The sequence below is a fragment of the Bos indicus genome, chromosome 19 (genome assembly GCF_029378745.1).
Source record: "Bos indicus isolate NIAB-ARS_2022 breed Sahiwal x Tharparkar chromosome 19, NIAB-ARS_B.indTharparkar_mat_pri_1.0, whole genome shotgun sequence".
NCBI lineage: Eukaryota > Metazoa > Chordata > Mammalia > Artiodactyla > Bovidae > Bos > Bos indicus.
This window is the reverse complement of record NC_091778.1, coordinates 58,132,477-58,156,679: the sequence shown is the minus strand read 5'-3', so window position 1 is coordinate 58,156,679 and position 24,203 is coordinate 58,132,477. Positions and strand designations below refer to the sequence as shown.

Sequence of the window (24,203 nt, the reverse complement as noted above, 5' to 3'; positions counted from 1 at the left end):
TCCTCCACCCCGCCCCAGGGATCGAAACCAGCAGGAAAAGTGCCGAGTCCTAACCACTGGACCACCAAGGAATTCCCACTTCTTCACTTTTAATATCTTGAATTTGGACACTTTATTTCCCAGCAAGTCCAAGTGGCCCACTGACCTATATTCTGCAACAGAACGCTGTCTACTCCTCCCACCAACATCCCCTAGTGCAGTGGTTCCCAAGCAGCAGCGATAGTCTCCGCGGGAGATACCCGGCGATGTCTGAAGACATTTTTGAGGATCACCATTGCCGGGCGGAGAAGGCAATGGCAACCCACTCCAGTACTCTTGCCTGGAAAATCCCATGGACGGAAGAGCCTGGTAGGCTGCTGTCCATGGGGTCGCGAAGAGTCGGACGCGACTGAGCGACTTCACTTTCATGAATTGGAGAAGGCAATGGCAACCCACTCCAGTGTTCTTGCCTGGAGAACCCCAGGGACGGTGGAGCCTGGTGGGCTGCCGTCTCTGGGGTTGCACAGAGTCGGACACGACTGAAGCGACTTAATTTAGTTTATTGCGGGGTGGGGGGAGGGGGGAGAGGGAGGGTGTAAATTGCTCCTGCCATCCAGTGGGCAGAGGCCAGGGATGCTGCTAAACATCTCTCAGGGCACAAGGCACCCTCACCACACAGAGCGATGCGCCCCCATGTCAGCAGTGCTGAGGTCCAGCAACCTTGCTGGAGGGGGCGAAATGCCCCAGCCGGAGGACCTCCATATTGAGGCTTGGGACTCAAGGCGAGCCGGGGGCAGCCTCGCGGAGCCGTCTCTGTGCATCTGCAGCTGTTCTGGGCTCAGGCTCTGGGGGCGCTGTTCTGTCCGATCCTGACCGAGAGGATAGGAGGGAGGGGAAGGGAAGAGGGGAGGAGGGGAAGGGAAGAGGGGAGGAGGGGAAGGGAAGAGGGGAGGAGGGGAAGGGAAGAGGGGAGGAGGGGAAGGGAAGAGGGGAGGAGGGGAAGGGAAGAGGGGAGGAGGGGAAGGGAAGAGGGGAGGAGGGGAGGGACGGAGCGCGGGAGGAGGGCAACTTCTGGCCTGGACTCTTGACATTCGACTCTTTCAGTTGCCCGGGACCCACCCTTCAAGATCTGGGGCGCTGCTTCCTCAGATGTGGACGGGAAACGTGAGGGAACGTTCCAGAACCTCCCTGCCCTCTGATGCTCCTCCAGACCCTGACCCCGAGCCAGCGAGAGCGGCTCCCCCAGCCCCACCTAGAGCAAGCTCCCTGCCCCCAAGGGCCTCAAAAAAAAACCTTGACTTTTTCTCTCAGACCAGGACTGACCATATTCCCAGCAGTCTTACTTTCCAGGGGTCCACAGAGCAGAAACACCCCCGCCCTGCCCCGCGCGCCCTCCAACCTGGGGCCAGCCCAGACCCCAAGAGAGGCACCAGGCCCACAGTGCGTCAGGGCCTCCATACAAAAAGGGGTATTCACTAGGGGACTTAGAAGTAACTGACATTGTACTATTAAAAAGACCGATGCCCTTGGATATAAAAGTATTTGGTTTGAATCTTGACTATGTCTTTTATATAGATATGTGTGTGTGTGTGCACACATACATATTTATCTACTTATTTTGCTGTGCTGGGTCTTACTTGCAGCATACAGGATCTTTAGTTGCAGCATGTGGGATCTAGTTCGCTGACCAGGGATGGAACCCAGGCTCCCTTCATTGAGAGGGCACAGCCTTAGCCACTGGACCTCTGGAGAAGTCCATTGGCTTTGTGTGTCTTTATGAACTGATTTAGAATAAATTATCTGCACCTCTCTGAGTTTGCCTCTCTTTTTCTAAATGTATTTATTATTTTTATTTATTTAATACAATAAATAATATTACTGCAGATGGTGATTGCAGCCATGAAATTAAAAGACGCTTACTCCTTGGAAGGAAAGTTCTGACCAACCTAAATAGCATATTCAAAAGCAGAGACATTACTTTGCCAACAAAGGTTCGTCTATTCAAGGCTATGGTTTTTCCTGTGGTCATGTATGGATGTGAGAGTTGGACTGTGAAGAAAGCTGAGCGCTGAAGAATTGATGCTTTTGAACTGTGGTGTTGGAGAAGACTCTTGAGAGTCCCTTGGACTGCAAGGAGGTCCAACCAGTCCATCCTAAAGGAGATCAGCCCTGGGATTTCTTTGGAAGGAATGATGCTAAAGCTGAAACTCCAGTACTTTGGCCACCTCATGTGAAGAGTTGACTCATTGGAAAAGACTCTGATGCTGGGAGGGATTGGGGGCAGGAGGAGAAGTGGACGACAGAGGATAAGATGGCTGGATGGCATCACCGACTCATTGGACATGAATTTGAGTGAACCCCAGGAGTTGGTGATGGACAGGGAGGCCTGGCGTGCTGCAATTCATGGGGTTGCAAAGAGTCAGACACGACTGAGCGACTGAACTGAACTGAATGCATAAATAATATAATTAATTTTATATAATTATTATTATTTTTTAATTTTTTACAATGTTGTGTTAGTTTCTGCTGTACAGCAACATGAATCCATTATATGTCTACATATATCTCCTCCTTTTCAGCCTCCCTTCCACACTACAGTCTCTTGTTTTAATAAGAATTAAGGATTGGATTAAGTAACAGGAGAAAATCTTGTCTAACTGATTTGTCCAATTAGTATTAGTTCTCTGCCCACCCCCCTGCCCTTCTCTCTGGCTATCAAGACGACATTCCTGATTTTAATCATGTTGGGGATAAAGACTCAAGTGGCCAGATATAAACTTAGGGCTCAGTATGTACTGTCTGTGTGGGAAGCAAGCTTTACATCTCATACTCCTCCTTTCCCAGTGTGCAAATACGCTGAACTGGGGTTTTTAGGGGCACATCGCGCCCTCTGTTTCCTTGTGCTTCTCCTTCCCATCAGCACCCTTTGCTCACACCGTGCTCGCCCTGACTCGCCCGCATGAACTTCCCCATGTCAGGCCCAGCCCCGCTCACCTGGGACGCAGAGAAGCAGCAGAGCCACCAGCAGCCGCATGGCCCGGGCCCCCCGGTGATCTCTCCAGGCTCCTGCAGAGCCTGGAGCCTCCTCACCCAGTTCCACTCACTGTTGCCCTTTTCTGCTTTTCTTGGCACTTTTCTGCTTTTCTTGGAACGTTTCTGCTTCCTCTGTCAGCCTCCTAGAGCTGTTCTCAGTTGGTCAGAAAATGAGGGAAGCTGGGGCCTTGGGACATCAGATGATGATGCTGAGAACTTGTTGAAAGTCATTCTCATGTGGCACATTTGAATGTGCGGTTCCAGTTTCTGTTCCTTGTGAAGATGATGCCCTTCCCATTCCTTGCCTGTGGTTGATGGGCCCATCCCCCCTTCTCTAAATCCGTATTGCTCAGACAGCCAGGCCAGTCTCGGTTAAATTCTATCTAGATTTTCTGAGCAAGTCCTCCTCTTTGTCAAGAGAGTCCATTTCCTGTGGCTGGCATGGGCAGTCCCGTGTGATCAAGCATTGACTAAGCCTTGTCTGGGCACAGTCGGCTGTTTGCAGGGCCCAGTGCAAGATGAAAACATCCTCATTCTGGAAATATTAAGAATTTCAGGAGTGGTCTAGTGGCTAAGCCTCTGTGCTCCCAATGCAGGGAGCCCAGGTTTGATCCCTGGTCAGGGAACTAGATCCCACATGCCACAGCTAAGACTGATGCAATGAAGATCGAAGATCCTGAGTGCCACAACTAAGACCCAGTGCAGGCAAATAAATAAAGAAATACTAAAAAAAAAAAAAAAAAGAATTTCAAGATGGCGGCAATGGAGTATCAGCCAAGCATGTGGCCCTTCTAAGTGTGAAGCCTGATGATGCAACACCCGTGAGGCTGGCTCTGTCTTGGCCCTTGATGGCACAGATCAAGGGCATTGTGGAGGCCAGTGAGGCTGCCAAGGACGGGATGGAGGGAGATTAGTTGGACATGATGTCAGAGAGAAACTCAAGAGTGAAGTGGGGACCTTGGAGGGTTTTGAGCAGAGGAGTGGCATGATCCCACGTTTGTTTTCAAAGCATCGTTCTTGCTGTTAAGTGGGGAATGGGGGCCTCCCTGGTGGGCCAGTGGTTAAGACCTCGCCTTCCAATGCAGGTGGGTAGGTTCAATCTCTGGCTGGGGACTTGAGATACCACCTGTCTTGTGGCCAAAAACCCAAAACACAGAACAGAAACACTATTGAAACACATTCAGTAGAAACTTTAAAAACAGTCCAGATAAAAATATACATATATTTTTAATAAATGGAGAGTAGACCATCCCCTCCCCAAGATTTAGACCATCTCCTCCCCAAGAAAAAGAAATGAAAAAAGGCAAAATGGTTGTCTGAGGAGGCCTTACAGATAGCTGAGAAAAGAAGAGAAGCTAAAGGCAAAGGAGAAAAAGAAAGATAAACCCATTTGAATGCAGAATTCTAAAGAATAGCAAGGAGACATAAGAAGGCCTTCCTCAGTGATCAATGAAAAGAAAAAGAGGAAAACAATAGAATGGGAAAGACTAGAGATCTCTTCAAGAAAATTAGAGATACCAAGGGAACATTTCATCCAAAGATGAGCACAATAAAGGACAGAAATGGTGTGGACCTAACAGAAGCAGAAGATATTAAGAAGAGGTGGCAAGAATACACAGAAGAATTATACCAAAAAGACCTTCATGACCCAGATAACTACGATGGTGTGATCACTCACCTAGAGTCAGACATCCTGGAATGTGAAGTCAAGTGGGCCTTAGAAAGCATCACTATGAACAAAGCTAGTGGAGGTGATGGAATTCCAGTTGAGCTATTTCAAATCCTGAAAGATGATGCTGTGAACGTGCTGCACTCAATATGCCAGCAAATCTGGAAAACTCAGCAGTGGCCACAGGACTGGAAAAGGTCAGTTTTCATTCCAATCCCAAAGAAAGGCAACACAAAAGAATGCTCAAACTACTGCACAATTGCACTCATCTCACACGCTAGTAAAGTAATGCTCAAAATTCTCCAAGCCAGGCTTCATGAACCATGAACTTCCACATGTTCAAGCTGGATTTAGAAAAGGCAGAGGGACCAGAGATCAAATTGCCAACATCTGCTGGATCATAAAAAAAGCAAGAGAGTTCCAGAAAAACATCTATTTCTACTTTATTGACTATGCCAAAGCCTTTGACTGTGTGGATCACAACAAACTGTGGGTAATTCTGAAAGAGATGGGAATACCAGACCACCTGATCTGCCTCTTGAGAAATCTGTATGCAGGTCAGGAAGCAACAGTTAGAATTAGACATGGAACGACAAACTGGTTCCAAACCAGGAAAGGAGTATGTCAAGGTTATGTATTGTCACCCTGCTTATTTAACTTATATGCAGAGAACATCATGCCAAATGCCAGGCTGGATGAAGCACAAGCTGGAATCAAGATTGCTGGGAGAAATATCAATAACCTCAGATATGCAGATGACACCACCCTTGTGGCAGAAAGCAAAGAAGAACTAAAGAGCCTCTTGATGAAAATTAAAGAGGGGGGTGAAAAAGTTGACTTAAAACTCAACATTCAGAAAACTAAGATCATGGCATCCAGTCTCATTCAGTTCAGTTCAGTTCAGTTGCTAAGTCGTGTCCGACTCTTTGTGACCCCATGAATCGCAGCACGCCAGGCCTCCCTGTCCATCACCAACTCCCAGAGTTCACTCAGACTCACGTCCATCGAGTCAGTATGCCATCCAGCCATCTCATCCACTGTCGTCCCCTTCTCCTCCTGCCCCCAATCCTTCCCAGCATCAGAGTCTTTTCCAATGAGTCAACTCTTCACATGAGGTGGCCAAAGTACTGGAGTTTCAGCTTTAACATCATTCCTTCCAAAGAAATCCCAGGACTGATCTCCTTCAGAATGGACTGGTTGGATCTCCTTGCAGTCCAAGGGACTCTCAAGAGTCTTCTCCAACACCACAGTCAAAACCATCAATTCTTCGGCGCTCAGCTTTCTTTACAGTCCAACTCTCACATCCATACATGACCACTGGAAAAACCATAGCCTTGAATAGACGGACCTTTGTTGGCAAAGTAATGTCTCTGCTTTTGAATATGCTATCTAGGTTGGTCATAACTTTTCTTCCAAGGAGTAAGTGCCTTTTAATTTCATGGCTGCAGTCACCATCTGCAGTGATTTTGGAGCCCCCCAAAATAAAGTCTGACACTGTTTCCACTGTTTCCCTATCTATTTCCCCTGAAGTGATGGGACCGGATGCCATGATCTTCGTTTTCTGAATGTTGAGCTTTAAGCCAACTTTTTCACTATCCTCTTTCACTTTCATCAAGAGGCTTTTGAGTTCCTCTTCACTTTCTGCCATAAGGGTGGTGTCATCTGCATATCTGAGGTTATTGATATTTCTCCCGGCAATCTTGATTTTAGCTTGTGCTTCTTCCAGCCCAGCATTTCTCATAATGTACTCTGCATATAAGTAGGGTGACAATATACAACCTTGATGTACTCCTTTTCCTATTTGGAACCAGTCTGTTGTTCCATGTCCAGTTCTAACTGTTGCTTCCTGACCTGCATACAGGTTTCTCAAGAGGCAGGTCAGGTAGTCTGGTATTCCCATCTCTTTCAGAATTTTCCACAGTTTATTGTGATCCACACAGTCAAAGGCTTTGGCATAGTCAATAAAGCAGAAATAGATGTTTTTCTGGAACTCTCTTGCTTTTTCCATGATCCAGCAGATGTTGGCAATTTGATCTCTGGTCTCTCTGCCTTTTCTAAAACCAGCTTGAACATCAGGAAGTTCACGGTTCACGTATTGCTGAAGCCTGGCTTGGAGAATTTTGAGCATTACTTTACTAGCGTGTGAGATGAGTGCAATTGTGTGGTAGTTTGAGCTTTCTTTGGCATTGCCTTTCTTTGGGATTGGAATGAAAACTGACCTTTTCCAGTCCTGTGGCCACTGCTGAGTTTTCCAAATTTGCTGGCATATTGAGTGCAGCACTTTCACAGCATCATCTTTCAGGATTTGAAATAGCTCAACTGGAATTCCATCACCTCCACCAGCTTTGTTCGTAGTGATGCTCTCTAAGACCCACTTGACTTCACATTCCAGGATGTCTGGCTCTAGGTCAGTGATCACACCATCGTGATTATGTGGGTCGTGAAGAACTTTTTTGTACAGTTCTTCTGTGTATTCTTTCCACCTCTTCTTAATATCTTCTGCCTCTGTTAGGTCTATACCATTTCTGTCCTTTATCGAGCCCACCTTTGGGTGAAATGTTCCCTTGGTATCTCTAATTTTCTTGAAGAGATCTCTAGTCTTTCCCATTCTGTTGTATTCCTCTATTTTCTTTGCATTGATCGCTGAGGAAGGCTTTCTTATCTCTTCTTGCTATTCTTTGGAACTCTGCATTCAGATGCTTATATCTTTCCTTTTCTCCTTTGCTTTTCACTTCTCTTCTTTTCACAGCTATTTGTAAGGGCTCCCCAGACACCCATTTTGCTTTTTTGCATTTCTTTTCCATGGGGATGGTCTTGATCCCTGACTCCTGTACAATGTCACGAACCTCAGTCCATAGTTGACCAGGCACTCTATCTATCAGATCTAGGCCCTTAAATCTATTTCTCACTTCCACTGTAGAATCATAACTTCATGGCAAAAAGATGGGGAAATAATGGAAACAGTGACAGACTTTATTTTTCTGGGCTCCAAAATCACTGCAGATGGTGATTGCAGCCATGAAATTAAAAGACGCTTGCTCCTTGGAAGAAAAGTTCTGACTGACCTATTGGTCATAACATATTAAAAAGCAGAGACATTACTTCGCCAAGAAAGGTCTGTCTAGTCCAAGCTATGGTTTTTCCAGTGGTCATGTATGGATGTGAGAGTTGGGCCATAAAGAAAGCTGAGCGCTTAAGAATTGATGCTCTTGAACTGTGGTGTTGGAGAAGACTCTTGAGAGTTCCTTGGACTGCAAGGAGATCCAACCAGTCAATCCTAAAGGAAATCAGTCCTGAATATTCATTGGAAGGGCTCATGTTGAAGCTGAAACTCCAATACTTTGGCCACCTGATGCAAAGAGCCGACTCACTGAAAAAGACCCTGATGCTAAGGAAAAGATTGAAGGCTGAAGAAGGGGACAACAGAGGATGAGATGATTGTATGGCATCGCTGACACAATGGACATGAGTTTGAGTAGGCTCCAGGAATTGGTGATGGACAGGGAGGCCTGGCGTGCTTCAGTCCGTGGGATTGGCATGCTGCAAAGAGTCGGACAGGACTGAGCAACTGAACTGAACTGAGTAGACTCTTCAGTTGAGGAAGGGGGTCTAACATGAGAACTGGGAGACCAGTTAGTCTGCAAAAGTCCAAGAGTTGATGATGACTGGCTCTCAAATTTAGAGCAGGGGGGGAGTGGTTAGATCCTGCAGATCGGTATTTTGAAGGAAAGGTATTTTAACAGATCAGATATGGTGTATGAGCAAAAGAGAGAGGTCAAGGGTATCACTCCAGTTTGGGGAGCAATGGGAGGAATGGAATCCAAGTAAACTGGAGTGGGAAAGCTGGTTTGGGGATGAGATCCCAGTCTGACTTGTTTTGTTGTCTCTGTTGTCTTTAAATTTTTTGGCTGCACAGCCTGTGAGATCCTAGTTCCTCGGCCAGTAATTGAACCCAGGCCCCCTGCATTGGAAGCACAGAGTCTTCACCACTGAACCACCAGGGAAGTCCCTGATTTATGTTTTAAGGTGTCTGTCAGTCATCCATCATGGACCAAACATCTGTGTCTCCTTCCAACCCCAGTTTATATGTTGAAGACCTGACCCTCTAGGTGACCTGACCCTCCTGGGGAAGGTAACCACATTAGATGAGGTCATGAGGGTGGGGCCCTGTTCTGATAGGACGGTGGCCTTATTACAAGAGGAAGACTTCTCTTCCTCTCCCTCCATCTCTCTCTTTCTTTCTCTCTCTCTCTCAAAAAGATAAAAGCAGACTTCAGTGAATTTTAAAACAGAAAAGTGGTAAAACCATGAACAAACCCAAGGGCTGACCTTTTGTGGAGTGGAGGAAAATGTGAGGAAAAAAGACAATACAACAGAGGAATTAAAAAAGAGAATATTCCCAGATAAATAAAAAATTAAAAGACTCTCATGTGAGCATTTTGAAAAAAATATTTACAAGTATACTCATAAACTGAGATTAGACCAGCAATTTTCTAGGGAAATATACATTACCTAAGCTTACTGCAGAATAGAAATCTTCAAAATACTGTAGGAAGGGCTTCCCTGATAGTTCAGTGGTAAAGAATCCTTCTGGCAATTCAGGAGACATGGGTTTGATCCCCGGTCCCAGAAGATCCTGCATGTCCCGTGGGCCACGACTACTGAGCCTGTGCTCCAGAGCAGCACTCATGACAAGAGAAGCCACAGCAATGAGGAGCTCGGGCACTGCCACTGGAGTGTAGCCCCCACTCTCTGCAACTAAAGAAAAGCCCATACAGCAAGGAGAACAGCCAAATAAATAAATAAAATTATTTTCTTAAAAATGCTATGGAAAAATCTGAGAATGTTACCAAGGAACTATGTATTCCCTCCAGTCCCCACTCCAACCCTCAAAATGATGAACAAACCCCAGTGATTTATCCTTCCAAAACTTCAAGGAACAGATACTTCCAACACTGTGGAAACCATTCCAGGCCATCCAGAAAGAAGGAACATTTTGGGGTGAAGTCAGCATAATACTGATATGACAACCTGACCAAGAGAACATTTATGAGAAAGAAAATACAGTCCAATCTCATTGATTGGCATTGATGCAAAGGTTCTTATATTAAAAACTCAAAGATAAATTTGGGGAAGTACTTTAAAAGAATGATACAATATGATCAAGTTTGATTCATTCTAGGAATCTCAGGAATCTAGGAATCACAGGGTGATTCATATGGGAAATATGTTTTTATTATTAATCACTTTAAAATTCTATTGAGAGATAGAAATATAAGTAAATGGAAAGCTATATTTCTTTCAACCCCATGGACAGAGGGACCTGGTGGGTTACAACCTATGGGGTTGCAAAGGGTTGGACATGACTGAGTGACTGATCACACACACACACACACACACACACACACACACACACACAACTCTTTCAATACTGTGAATGTGTGTGTGTGCCATGTGCCCTTCTGTTCCCTCTTTCAGTCCCATCTTGGTTCTGACCTAGAGCTGGTCACAGAGTCAGGAGGCTGGGGGGCACATCAAGCCTAGCGACAGCTCCACCTCATCCTACTAACCCTGCTTAGATGCCAGTCCTCATGCTGTTCTTGCCTTCAGTAAATATCTGTGCCCCTCCTTCTTAGCAGTTAGAGGGACCCTCGTTTCCTTTATCAAGAAGAACAGTTGTGCTATAGATCAGGCCAGGACCAAATTTTTTTAATGGTTCTTTCAATTATATTTTTTAATTGAAGTATAGTTGATTTATGATGTTGTGCCAATCTCTGCTATACAGCAAAGTAACTCAGTTGGACACATGTAGAATATATATATATATTTTTTTCTTTTTCCCTTATGGTTTATCCCAGGATATTTCAATAGTTCCTGTGCTATACAGTAGAATATACTTGCTGTTTATTCCCCTACAAAAAAAATAGTTTACATATGCTAAACCCACACTCCCACTCCTTCCCTCCTGAACCGCCCTCCCCCCTTGGCAACCACAAGTTTGTCCTCTGTATCTGTGAGTCTGTTTCTGTTTTGTAGATACGTTTATTTGTCCCATATTTTAGATTCCACATATAAGTGATTGTTGTTGTTGTTGTTCAGTTGGTAAGTCGTGTCCAACTCTTTATGACCCCATGAACTGCAGCACGCCAGGCTTCCCTGTCCTTCACTATCTTCCTGAGTTTGCCCAGACTCATGTCCATTGAGTTGGTGATGCCATCCAACCATCTCATCCTCTATTACCCGCTTCTCCTCCTGTCTTCAATCTTTCCCAGCATCAGTGTCTTTTCCAATGAGTCAGTTCTTTGCATCAGGTGGCCAGAGTTTTGGAGCAGCATCAGTCCTTCCAATGAATATTCAGGGTGGATTTCCTTTATATATGAAATCATATGGTGTTTGTCTTTGTCTTTCTGGACACAGCTCCCATCACCTGCTGCCAATTCATCTTCTCAAAGAGTGACACCCTTTCCTCCTAATATATAAAATGCAAAAAGTAGGTGCTGACAGTGGGAAATGAATCAAAGATGAGTGCAAAGGAGATTCAAGCAGCTTCACTTAAACCCTAAGGACATCCAGGGTGTCCACTCTTGACCTTGGCTTTGCATCCTTGAAGGGTATTGAGCGTGTGTTACCACCGAGGATGGGAGGCTGGACCATGTGGCTGCTCCCAGCTCTGCTCCTTCTCGTCATCCCAGGTGAGTGGGGCTGGTGCTTCAGACACTGAAGTGACTGAGGTTGGGCAGGAGATCATGAGGGTCTGTCCTGGCTTGCAGATAGGCAACTTCTTACTGTGACCCTGCCTCTGTGTCTATGCAGAGAGAGACAAAGTCTGGACCTCCAGGGAATTCTAACAGGCTCTTGAGGAAATCCACTCTGGAACTTTTGACTGTGAGCACAGTATCAACTTCCCTGACCATTCAGAGGAGTGTTAGCACCTGCTCAGGACCCCACGTAGCCTCATTCCTCTGGCTGTCTCCCCACTCAGGGGGAGTTAGCAACCATGTCCACTGCTTGAAGTTATATCCACTAGAAAAAATGTTCCCCTCTTCCATGCTTGGTTTACAGTGGGTTTCTCAACCTTGACATTGTGGACACTTGGGGCCAGATCGTTCTTTTTCGTAGGGACCTTCCTGTGGTAAGCAGCATTCCCGGCCTCTATCCACAAGATGCCGATTGCAACTCCTCCCCAAGTGATAATCAAAAATGTCTCCAGACCCAGCCTAATGTCCTCTGGGAGCAGGGGAAGGGGTGATGGCAAAACACCTCCATGAGAAGCGCTGCCTTCGGGTCACCCCTACATTTATCCAAGTGCTGGAGCTATTCACTTACAGGAGGTTCAGCACACCACGCGGAACCACCTGATCCGGTCTACTCATGAATGCGACCAGCTGGTGCCTCCAGGACCTGCCTGGTCCCCATCTGACACAGAGGATTTCCTTTTGATTCTTGATCTTCAGTGTTCTCAGGTCAGGAGATGCCTTGGCAAACAACACAACCTGTAATGTCTCATAAACACTGTAGCAAAAGAATGCACATTGTGCCAGGAGAGTGCCACTTCACGTGCCACTGAAGGATGGACAAGAGTCCCAGCTGGCTTCCAGGCGGAGGGGCCTTGACGGGGATGCTGGGCAGAGACTAGTGTAAAACGAGCAAGGACGCAGGGGCCTGACTGCATTGTTGCAATAGTGCTGGAGTGCCTAGACTGTTGTGTGAGCTATGAGAGTATCTCACCCTGTGAATATCATGGTGAGGTGATGTGCTTAGTTGCTCAGTAATGTCCGACTCTCTGCTACCACATGGACTGTAGCCCGCCAGGTTCCTCTGTCCATGGGATTTCCCAGGCACAAATACTGGAGTGGGTTGCCATGCCCTCCTCCAGGGGATCTCCTCAACCCAGGGATCCAACCCAGGTCTCCCACATTGCAGGTGGATGGATTCTTTACCATGTGGGTTTTTTTTTTTAAGACTTTTTTTTTAATGTAGACCACTTTAAAGTCTTCATCACTTTAAAATATTGCTTTTGTTTTATATTTCTTGCTATTTTGGCAAAGAGGCCTGTGGGACCTTAGCTCCCCAATCAGGGATCGAATCCACATCCTCTTCATTGGAAGGTGGACTCTTAGCCACCAGGGAAGCCAGGGAAGCCCCAGTGTGCTGCAATTTTATTTGCTAAATGTGATAACCCTATCCTCTGGGGTACTCAAGCTGGGGCCCCCACACATGGCCCCTCTGATGTTTCCTTGTGTCAGCAGAATCTTTGGGAAGTCTGGGGTGGGCCTCCCCAACCTCATTTTGTCTTTGAATACAGTCAATGTCCCACCTGAGCTTTAGCTACATGAAGGCAAAATCTTCAGCTGGATGGCAGGACAGAAGGCTGAAACCCTGGTTTCTCTTATGTGCCCCTCACCTCTCAGGGGGCAAGACAGAGTCTCAAGGTTTCACCTCTAACAGATTAGAAAAAGAGACTTCTCGGAGAATATCACATGACATCCTTGTGGAATCTTAAATGATGCAAATTATTTTACTTACAAAACAGAAAGAGATTCCCAGACTTAGCGAATGAATGTATGGTTGCAGGGGAAAGGATGGGGGAAAGGATAGTTAGAAAGTTTGGGATAGACATGTGCACACTGCTGTATTTAAAATGGATAACCAGGGGCGGTCATAAGATGGCAAAGGAATAGGACGGGGAGACCACTTTCTCCACCACATAGTCGTCGAAAGATCATTTGAATGCTGGACAAATTCCACAAAACAACTTCTGAATGCTGGCGGAGGACATCAGGCATGCAGAAAGGCAGCCCATTCTCTTTGAAAGGAGGTAGGACAAAATATAAAAGATAAAAAGAGAGACCCATCCCAGGGAGGGAGTCGTGAAAGAGGAGAAGTTTCCAAACACCAGGAAACCCTTTCACGGGTGGGTCTGTGGGGAGTTTTGGACTCTCAGAGGGCAACATTACTGGGAGGGGAAAAAAAAATCCCACAGATTATGCGCCTAACCAGAACTCCCAACAGAGAAGTAGCCCAGACACTCACATCCACCACCAGTGAACGGGGCCTGAACAGAGAGGTGCAGACTGCATGTTAAGGGTAAGGGCCAGGCCTGAATGCTCTGAGGACAATCTGGGGGAGCTAATGTGAGATAGCGATCTAAACTGTGGGAGAGAGCCAGAGAGAGAAAAGAGAGAGAGAGAGAGAGAGAACTTTTCCATGAAAAGCTCTAAGGCACAAGCTGGCCCGCTCACTGAACAAAGGATTGAGTGAACATCAGAAGAGAGCCAGCCAGCTGCAGACCGGCCCATCCCCCGCTGGAGGCAGAGAGGCAGGCGGGTGACATCCAGAGCCGGAAGGTGAGGGGCAATCTCGGCACCAGAGAAGGCATCCTCCACCAAACTGTGAGCAGCCTCCCAGTTGCTAACCAAGTCTTCCTGGGATCCTGGACAGTTGACATCTACCAGGAGGGTCGCGGTCAGAGATCAGCTCCCCAGAGGAGATACATGGCACATCTGAGACAGCATTCTTGCGGTGCACCCAGGAAACCCAGCAGCTGGGACCGGGGAGTTGATAAGATGCATCGCCCACCTGGGGAGAGTGCACTCGCCAAGCACCTGGGCACCTGAGCCACTCGGACCTGGGAAGGACACAAAACTCAGACCCAACTGAGTCTGTGCCTTTGTGGAGTACCCGAGAACCTGAACCTGAGTGGCTTAGACCTGGGAAGTGCACGTAACCCAGGGCCCACCATAGACAGTTCCCCTGCAGAGCAACCGGGAGCCTGAGCAGTGTAGACTGGGAAAGCACACACGCCGTGAGTGGGGGCAAACCCAGTGTGGCCCAGACACTGCGAGCACTGCCCACACACGCCAGTGGTATTTGTTTGCAGTGTTCCTCCCTTCCCACAGCACAGTTGAACAAGTGAGCCTAAATAAATGACTGCCTTTGCCCCCTTGTGTTAGGATGGAAATTAGACCCTGAACAGACTTGCAAACAGAGGGAGCCAAAATAAAGAAAAGGGAACCGCTTTGGAAGTGACAGGTGCAACATATTAAAACCTGTAGTTAGCACTGACTACATTGGAAGGGGTCTGTTGACATTGAGAAAAAATATAAGCTGGAACAAGGAACTATCTGAAACTGAACTGACCCCACACTGCCCTCAACAGCTCCAGAGAAATTCCTGAGTGTATTTTACTATTATCATTTTTAATTTTTTTTTAATTTTTAAGCTCTTTACTACTCCTTTAATTTTAATTTTTAAACCCTACTATTACCTTGCAAAAAAAAGACCCTATTTTTAAAGCAAATTTCATATGTATATATATTTTATAATTTTTGCAATTTTGTTGTTTTTTTAATACTGTATTTTTGAGAGTATAACCTCTACTCTAGATTTTTAATTTCCTTTTTGGTATTTGTTATCAATTCTGTACCTTTAAGAATCCAATCTTCAGTACCCATTTTTAGTTAGGAGTGTGATTACTGGTTTGACTGCTCTCTCCCCTTTTGACTCTCCTTTTTCTCCCCCAGGTCACCTCTATCTCCTCCCTCCCCCTTCTCTTCTCTACTTAAATCTGTGAATCTCTTTGGGTGTTCTGGGCTGTGGACAACACTTAGGGAACTGATTATTGGCTAGCTTTCTCTCTCTCCTTTTGACTCCCCCTCCTCTCTTCCTGGTCACCTCTCTCTCCTCCCTCTTCTCTTCTCCATATAATTCTGTGAACCTCTCTGGGTGTCCCTCACTGTGGAGAATCTTTTCACCATTAACCTAGATGTTTTATCATCAATGCTGTATCGATGGAGAAGTCTTGAGGCTACTGTAAGAATAAGACTGAAAGCCAGAGGCAGGAATCTCAAATCCAAATTTTGAGAACACCAGAAAACTCCTGACTCTAGGGAACATTAATTGACAAGAGCTCATCCAAAAGCCTCCATGCTGTTGCTAAGTCACTTCAGTTGTGTCCGACTCTGTGAGACCCCATAAACGGCAGCCGACCAGGCTCCCCCATCCCTGGGATTCTCCATTGCCATTTCCTTCTCCAATGCATGAAAGTGAAAAGTGAAAGTGAAGTCGCTCAGTCATGTCTGACTCTTAGCAATCCCATGAACTGCAGCCTACCAGGGTCCTCCATCCATGGGATTTTCCAGGCAAGAGTACTGGAGTGGGGTGCCATTGCCTTCTCCGAAAAGCCTCCATACCTACACTGAAACCAAGCTCCACCCAAGAGCCAACAAGTTTCAGAGCAAGACATACCAAGTTAATTCTTCAACAATGCAGGAACATAACCCTGAGCATTAAAATATAGGCAGCCAAAATCACACCAAACCCATAGACACCTAAAAACTCACTACTGGACACTTGATTGCACTCCAGAGAGAAGAGACCCAGCTCCACCCACCAGAACACTGAGGCAAGCTTCCCGAACCAGGAAACCTTGACAAGCCACTCATCCAACCCCACCCACAGGGAGGAACCTCCACAATAAAGAGGAAACACAAACTTCCAGCATACAGAAAGGCCACCCCAAACACAGCAATCTAAATAAGATGAAAAGGCAGAGAAATATTCAGCAGGTAAAGGAACATGATAAATGCCCACCAAACCAAACAAAAGAGGAGGAGATAGGGAGTTTACCTGAAAAATAATTCAGAATAATGATAGTAAAAATGATCCAAAATCTTGAAAACAAAATGGAGTTACAGATAGTCTGGAGACAAGGATTGAGAAGATGCGAGAAAAGTTTAACAAGGACCTATAAGAAATAAAATAGTCAATCAATAATGAATTATGCAATAACTGAGATCAAAAGCACTCTGGAGGGAACCAACAGTAGAATAACTGAGGCAGAAGATAGGATAAGTGAGGTGGAAAATAGAATGGTGGAAATAAATGTAGCAGAGCAGAAAAAAGAATTAAATGAGGACAACCTCAGAGACCTCTGGGACAATGTTAAACACCCCAACATTTAAATCATAGGAGTCCCAGAAGAAGAAGACAAAAAGAAAGGCCATGAGAAAATATTTGAGGAGATAATAGTTGAAAACGTCCCTGAAATGGGGAAGGAAATAGCCACCCAAGTCCAAGAAACCCAGAGAGTCCCAAACAGGGTAAACCCAAGGTGAAACACCCCAGTTCAGTTCAGTTCAGTTCAGTTGCTCAGTCGTGTCTGACTCTGCGACCCCATGAATCACAGCATGCCAGGCCTCCCTGTCCATCACCAACTCCCAGAGTTCACCCAGACTCACGTCCATCGAGTCAGTGATGCCATCCAGCCATCTCATCCTCTGTCATCCCCCTCTCCTCCTGCCTCCAATCCCTCTCAGCATCAGAGTCTTTTCCAATGAGTCAACTCTTCACATGAGGTGGCCAAAGTACTGGAGTTTCAGCTTTAGCATCATTCCTTCCAAAGAAATCCCAGGGCTGATCTCCTTCATAATGGACTGGTTGGATCTCCTTGCAGTCCAAGGGACTCTCAAGAGTCTTCTCCAACACCACAGTTCTAAAGCATCAGTTCTTCGGCACTCAGCCTTCTTCACAGTCCAACTCTCACATCCATACACCCCAAGACACATATTAATCAATTTAATGAAGATCAAACACAAAGAACAAATATTAAAAGCAGCAAGGGAAAAACAACAAATAACACACAAAGGGATTCCCATAAGGATAACAGCTGATCTTTCTATAGAAACTCTTTAGGCCAGAAGGGAAATGGCAGGACATACTTAAAGTGATGGAAGAGAAAAACCTACAATCCAGATTACTGTACCCAGCAAGGATTTCATTCAAATATGAAGGAGAAATCAAAAGCTTTACAGACAAGCAAAATCTGAGAGAATTCAGCACCACCAAACCAGCTCTTTAACAAGTGCTAAAGGATCTTCTTTAGACAGGAAACACAGAAAAGGTTTATAAACTCGAACCCAAAACAACAAAGTAAATGGCAACAGGATCATATTTATTGATAATTACGTTAAGTGTAAATGGGTTGAATGCCCCAACCAAAAGACAAAGATTGGCTGAATGGATACAAAAACAAGACCCCTATATATGCTCTCTACAAGAGACCCACCTCAAAACAAGGGAAACATACAGACTGAAAGTGAAGGGCTGGAAAAAGATATTTCAGGCAAATGGAGACCAAAATAAAGCAGGAGTAGCAGTACTCATATCAGATAAAATAGACTGTGAAATACAGGCAATGAAAAGAGACAAAGAAGGACACTACATAATGATCAAAGGATCGATCCAAGAAGAGATAAAATTATAAATATATACACACCCAACATAGGAGCACAACAATATGTAAGGCAAATGATAACAAGTATGAAAGGCAAAAATAACAGTAACACAATAATAGTGGGAGACTTTAATACCCCACTCACACCTATGGATAGATCAACTAAACAGAAAATGAGCAAGGAAACACAAACTTTAAATGATACAATGGACCAGTTAGACCTAATTGATATCTATAGGACATTTTACCCCAGAACAATGAATTTCACCTTTTTCTCAAGTGCACATGAACCTTCTCCAGGATAGTTCACATCCTGAGCCATAAATATAGCCTTGGTAAATCCAAAAATTGAAATCATCTCAAGCATCTTTTCTGACCACAATGCGGTAAGACTAGATGTCAACTACAGGGAAAAATTGGAGAAGGAAATGGCCACCCACTCCAGTGTTCTTGCCTGGAGAATCCCAGGGATGGCGGAGCCTGGTGGGCTGCCATCAATGGGGTCGCACAGAGTCGGACATGACTGAAGCGACTTAGCAGCAGCAGCAGCAACAGGGAAAAAAAACTATTAAAAATACAAACATATGGAGGCTAAGCAACATGCTTCTGAATAACCAAGAAATCACAGAAGAAATAAAAAAAGAAATCAAAATATGCATAGAAATAAATGAAAACGAAAACACAACAACCCAATGCCTATGGGATTCAGTAAAAGCAGTACTAAGGGGAATGTTCATAGCAATACAAGCTTACCTCAAGAAACAGGAGAAAAATCAAATAAATAACCTAACTCTACACTTAAAGCAACCAGAAAAAGAAGAAATGAAGAACTCCAGGGTTAGTAGAAGGAAAGAAATCATAAAAAATTAGATCAGAAATAAATGAAAAAGAAACAAAGGAGACCATAGCAAAAATAGACAAAGCTAAAAGCTGGTTCTTTGAGAAGATAAATAAAATAGACAAACCATTAGCCAGACTCATAAAGAAAAAAAGGGAGAAGAATCAAATCAACAAAATTAGAAATGAAAATGGAGAGATCACAACAGACAATACAGAAATACAAAGGATCATAAGAGATTATAATTGGCAATTATATGCCAATAAAATGGACAACTTGGAAGAAATGGAAAAATTCTCAGAAAAGTATAACTTTTTAAAACTGAACCAGGAAGAAATAGAAAATCTTAACAGACCCATCACAAGCATGGAAATCGAAACTGTAATCAGAAATCTCCCAACAAATAAAATCCCAGGACCAGATGGCTTCACAGCTGAATTCTATCAAAAATTTAGGGAAGAGCTAACACCCACCCCACTCAAACTATTCCAGAAAATCACAGAGGAAGGTAAACTTCCAAACTCATTCTATGAGGCCACCATCACCCTAATACCAAAACCAGACAAAGATGCCACAGGGACAGAAAACTATAGGCCAACATCACTGATGAACATAGATGCAAAAATCCTTAACAAAATTCTAGCAAACAGAATCCAACAACATATTAAAAAGATCATACATCATGACCAAGTGGGCTTTATCCCAGGGATGCAAGGATTCCTCAATATTCACAAATCAATCAATGTAATATACCACATTAACAAATTGAAAGATAAAAACCATATGATTATTTCAGTAGATGCAGAGGAAGTCTTTGACAAAATTCAGTATCCATTTATGATAAAAGCCCTCCAGAAAGCAGGCATAGAATGAACATACCTCAACATAATAAAAGCTATATATGATAAACCCACAGCAAACATTATCCTCAATGGTGAAAAATTGAAAGCATTTCCCCTAAAGTCTGGAGAAGGAAATGGCAATCCACTCCAATATTCTTGCCTGGAGAATCCCAGGGACAGAGGAGCCTGGTGGGCTGCCATCTATGGGGTCACACAGAGTCAGAGACAACTGAAGTGACTTAGCAACAGCAGCAGCCCCTAAAGTCATGAACAGGACAAGGGTGCCCACTCTCACCACTACTATTCAACATAGTTTTGGAAGTTTTAGCCACAGCAATCAGAGAAGAAAAGGAAACAAAAGGAATCCAAATTGGAAAACTCACTGTTTGCAGATGACATGATCCTCTACATAGAACACCCTAAAGACTCCACCAGAAAATTACTAGAGCCAATCAATGAATATAGTAAATTTGCAGGATATAAAATTAACACAGAGAAACCCCTTGCATACCTGTACACTAACAATGAGAAAACAGAGAAATTAAGGAAATAATTCCATTCACCATTGCAACAAAAAGAATAAAATACTTAGGAATAAATCTACCTAAGAAAACAAAAGATCTATATATAGAAAACTATAAAACACTGATGAAAGAAATCAAAGATGACACAAATACATGGAGAAATATACCATGTTCGTGCATCAGAAGAATCAATATAGTAAAAATGAGTATACTACCCAAAGCAATCTATAGATTCAATGCAATCCCTATCAAGCCACCAACGGTATTTTTCACAGAACTAGAACAAATAATTTCACAATTTGTATGGAAATACAAAAAAACTCAAATAGCCAAAGCAATCTTGAGAAAGAAGAATGGAACTGGAGGAATCAAACTGCTGACTTAAGGCTATACTACAAAGCTACAGCCATCAAGACACTATGGAACTGGCACAAAGACAGAAATATAGATCAATGGAACAAAATAAAAAGCCCAGAGATAAATCCACGCACATATGGATACCTTATCTTTGACAAAGGAGGACGAATATACGATGGAGAAAAGACAATCTCTTTAACAAGCGGTGCTGGGAAAACTCATCAACTACTTGTAAAAGAATAAAACTAGAACTCTTTCTAACACCATAAACAAAAATAAACTCAAAATGGGATAAAGATCTAAATGTAAGACCAGAAACTATAAATCTCCTAAAGGAAAACATAGGCAAAACATTCTCTGAAATAAATCATAGCAGGATCCTCTATGACCCACCTCCCAGAGTAATGGAAATAAAAGCAAAAATAAACAAATGGGACTTAATTAAACTTAAAAGCTTTTGCAGAACAAAGGAAATTATAAGCAAGGTGAAAAGACAGCCTTCAGAATGGGAGAAAATAATAGCAAATGAGGCAACTGACAAAGAATTAATCTCAAAAATATACAAGCATCTCCTGAAGCTCAATTCCAGAAAAATAAACGACCCAGTCAAAAAATGGGCCAAAGAACTAAACAGACATTTCTCCAAAGAAGACATACAGATGGCTAACAAACATATGAAAAGATGCTCAACATCAGTCATTATCAGAGAAATGCAAATCAAAATCACAATGAGCAGTCAGAATGACTGCTATCAAAAAGTCTACAAACAATAAATGCTGGAGAGGGTGTAGAGGAAAAAGAATCCTCTTACACTGTTGGTGGGAATGCAAACCAGTACAGCCACTGTGGAGAACAGTGGGGCAATTCCTTAAAAAATGAAATAGAACTGCCATACAACCCAGCAATCCCACTGCTGGGCATACACACTGAGGAAACCAGAATTGAAAGAGACACGTGTACCCCAATGTTCATCACAGCACTGTTTACAATAGCCAGGACATGGAAGCAACCTAGATGTCCATCAGCAGATGAATGGATAAGAAAGCTGTGCTACATATACACAGTGGAATATTACTCAGCTATTAAAAAGAATGCATTTGAATCAGTTCCAATGAGGTGGATGAAACGAGCCTATTATAGAGAATGAAGTAAGTCAGAAAGAAAAACACCAATACAGTATATTAACGCATATATATGGAATTTAGAAAGATGATGACAATGACCCTATATGCAAGACAGCAAAAGAGACACAGATGTAAAGAACAGTCTTTTGGACTCTATGGGAGAAGGCAAGGGTGGGATGATTTGACACAGTAGCATTGAAACATGTATATTATCATATGTGAAACAGATCGCCAGTCCAGGTTCAATGCATGAGACAGGGTGCTCAGGGCTGGTGCACTAGGATGACCCAGAGGGATGGGATGGGGAGGGAGGTGGGAGAGGGGTTCAGGATGGGCAACACATGTACACCCATGGCTGATTCATGTGAATGCATGGCAAAAACCACCACAATATTGTAAAGTAATTAGCCTCCAATTAAAATAAATCAATTAATTAAAAAAATAATAAATGGATAACCAACAAGGACCTACTGTCTAGCACAGGGAAGTCTGCTCAATCTTATGTGGCAGCCTGGATGGAGGGGAGTTTGGGGGAGAATGGATACATGAATATGCATGGCTGAGTCACTTTGCTGCTCACCTGAAGCTATCACAACACTGTTAATCAGCTATACTCCAATACAAAATAAGAAGTTTTTTAAAAAATGAAAAAGAGGCTACTTTCCCATCTGCTCCTGGTGCAGCCCCCTCCCCCAAGTTCAGAGTGACAACATGAGTAGCCTCCCTCTCTGGTCTTAAGGCAACCCAGAAGTAAAAGTCCCAGGGAGGAACTTGAGAAGAAGAAAACAGTTGACCTTTTCTAAACTAGCTCCCTGAGGCCCTGCCCACTTCCCTCCCAGTGAACCACAGGAAGAACTTAATTCATGTCCCAGGACTCTTAGTCTAGCGATCTTTTTAGGAAAAGAGTCCTCTCCAAGCCCCACCCTCCACAGCCCACCCTAGCTCATAGCTGCAGATCTGTGCTAACTCCAGGGTCTGACTGATGGATTACTCCACAGTCCCCAAAATTCATGGAGGATCTCCTTGCAGACCCCAAGTGAGAGTCACAGCCAGACTGAATACATTCAAGACAGGGAAGAAAATGGAGATATTAATGGGGCGGGAACTTATGGTGACAAGGAGAGGATGTGAGGTCGTTCTCATCTTCAGGTGTGTCCAGGACGTGAGGGATGGCGCTGGTACTAGAATCTCATTTCAAACACACAAAATACATCAGGGCAGGGATGCCAGAGTCTTCTGACCACTTTTTAAGAAAATATTTTCTTTATTTATCTGGCTGCATCGCCCCCCGGGATCTTCATGAGTCATGCAGAATCTTTCGTTGCACTGCACAGTCGTGGTTCCCCAACCAGGGATTGAGCCCACAGCCCCTGCATTGCAAGCCAGATTCTTACCCACTGGACCACCAGCAAAGTCCCTCTGTCCACTTATACTTTCATATCTTCACATGCAGTTGGCATATTATCATCGTTTTGCACATTTTTCTACTTTCATGGGGTCTAGAATTTCCCAGGTGGCTCAGTGGTCCACTTGCAAATGCGGGAGATGCAGGAGACACGGATCAACACCTGGGTCGGGAAGATTCCCTGGAGGAGGAAATGGCAACCCACTCCAGTATTCGTGTCTGGGAAATCCCATGGAGAGAGGAGCCTCTCGGGCTACAGTCCATGGGGTCACAAAGAGTCGGACACGATCGAGCACACACACACAGAATCTCAAGCCCACGATTGGCTGACCCCTGCCCCGCACACAATGCAAGAATAAGTGCATTACGTTGTGTGTGACACAGACTTGAGATCATATATGTCCTCCAAGGAACTGGGCCCAGAAGAAGGCATCCGCTCTTCCATTCCTTCCTGTAGTTTCTCCTGTGTTGGAGGCCTCAGGATGAAGAAGGCCAGAGGCTGTGCAGGGAAGGGCGAAACTAGAGCCAGACTGGAGCATCAGAGCAGCAGGTTTCCAGGGACTAGGGGACTGATTCTTGAAGCGGGGGGCCACGCTGCCTCGAGAACCACAGTCGCCACTGACCACTGTCATTGCCTGAGAAAAATGCCTTTTTGTTCCGTTTGAGGGTCTTTAATCTCTGGACAATATTGAAGAGCATGGGGGCTACTGGTTTTTCTCGGGATTCCCCCCAGAGCTCCTCAGAGGCCTGTTGACCCAGAGGACAGCACCGAGCATGCCCAGGAACAGGGGCACCTTCAGGAAGACCAGGAGCAGGAAGTGGACGCTGCCCAGCAGGGGCCTGTGGGGAACATGGGGACAGGAAGTGAGATGCCCCCCAGGTCCCCTCCTCCCAGCTCTCCCAGGTCCCAGGTTCCAATACCCTACACGAGGGCCAGCCTGGGACCCCAGGGTGACAACAGCCTTCACCCCCCAGACTCTCCTTCTTCATGTCTCCCTGTTCTGACCCTCGCTGCTCTCCTGGGCAGGAAAGGACCAGTGTCCTCATCAGAAGGAGAAGAGCTTAGAACATAAACACACAAAAAGGGGAAACCACGAGATGCACAGCGAGGAAGACGGCCGTCTACACAGCTAAGGAGGGAGCCCTTGGGAGAAAGGAGATACGCTGACACCTTGACCACAGACCCTGGCCTCCAGAG

The 24,203-nt window shown here is 44.8% G+C and overlaps 1 protein-coding gene across 7 annotated transcripts in view; it reads right to left on the bottom strand.

The window, feature by feature from the left end:
• The window catches only part of LOC109574468 (protein CD300H-like), a 63,890-nt gene that overhangs the window by 5,027 nt on the left and 34,660 nt on the right, over positions 1-24,203 (bottom strand). The window contains exon 4 of one of the 7 annotated variants that reach the window (XR_011562187.1): positions 2,974-23,845. The exons of 5 other annotated variants lie outside the window; for them this stretch is intronic. Coding sequence is in view for 1 of the 2 variants with exons in the window: in XM_019982503.2 (XP_019838062.2) it covers positions 2,974-3,013 (40 nt within the window). In the remaining variant the exon portion in view is untranslated. Of the gene's footprint in view, positions 1-2,973; positions 23,846-24,203 lie in introns of those variants that run through there. One more of the 7 variants, XM_019982503.2, reaches the window with a different exon arrangement.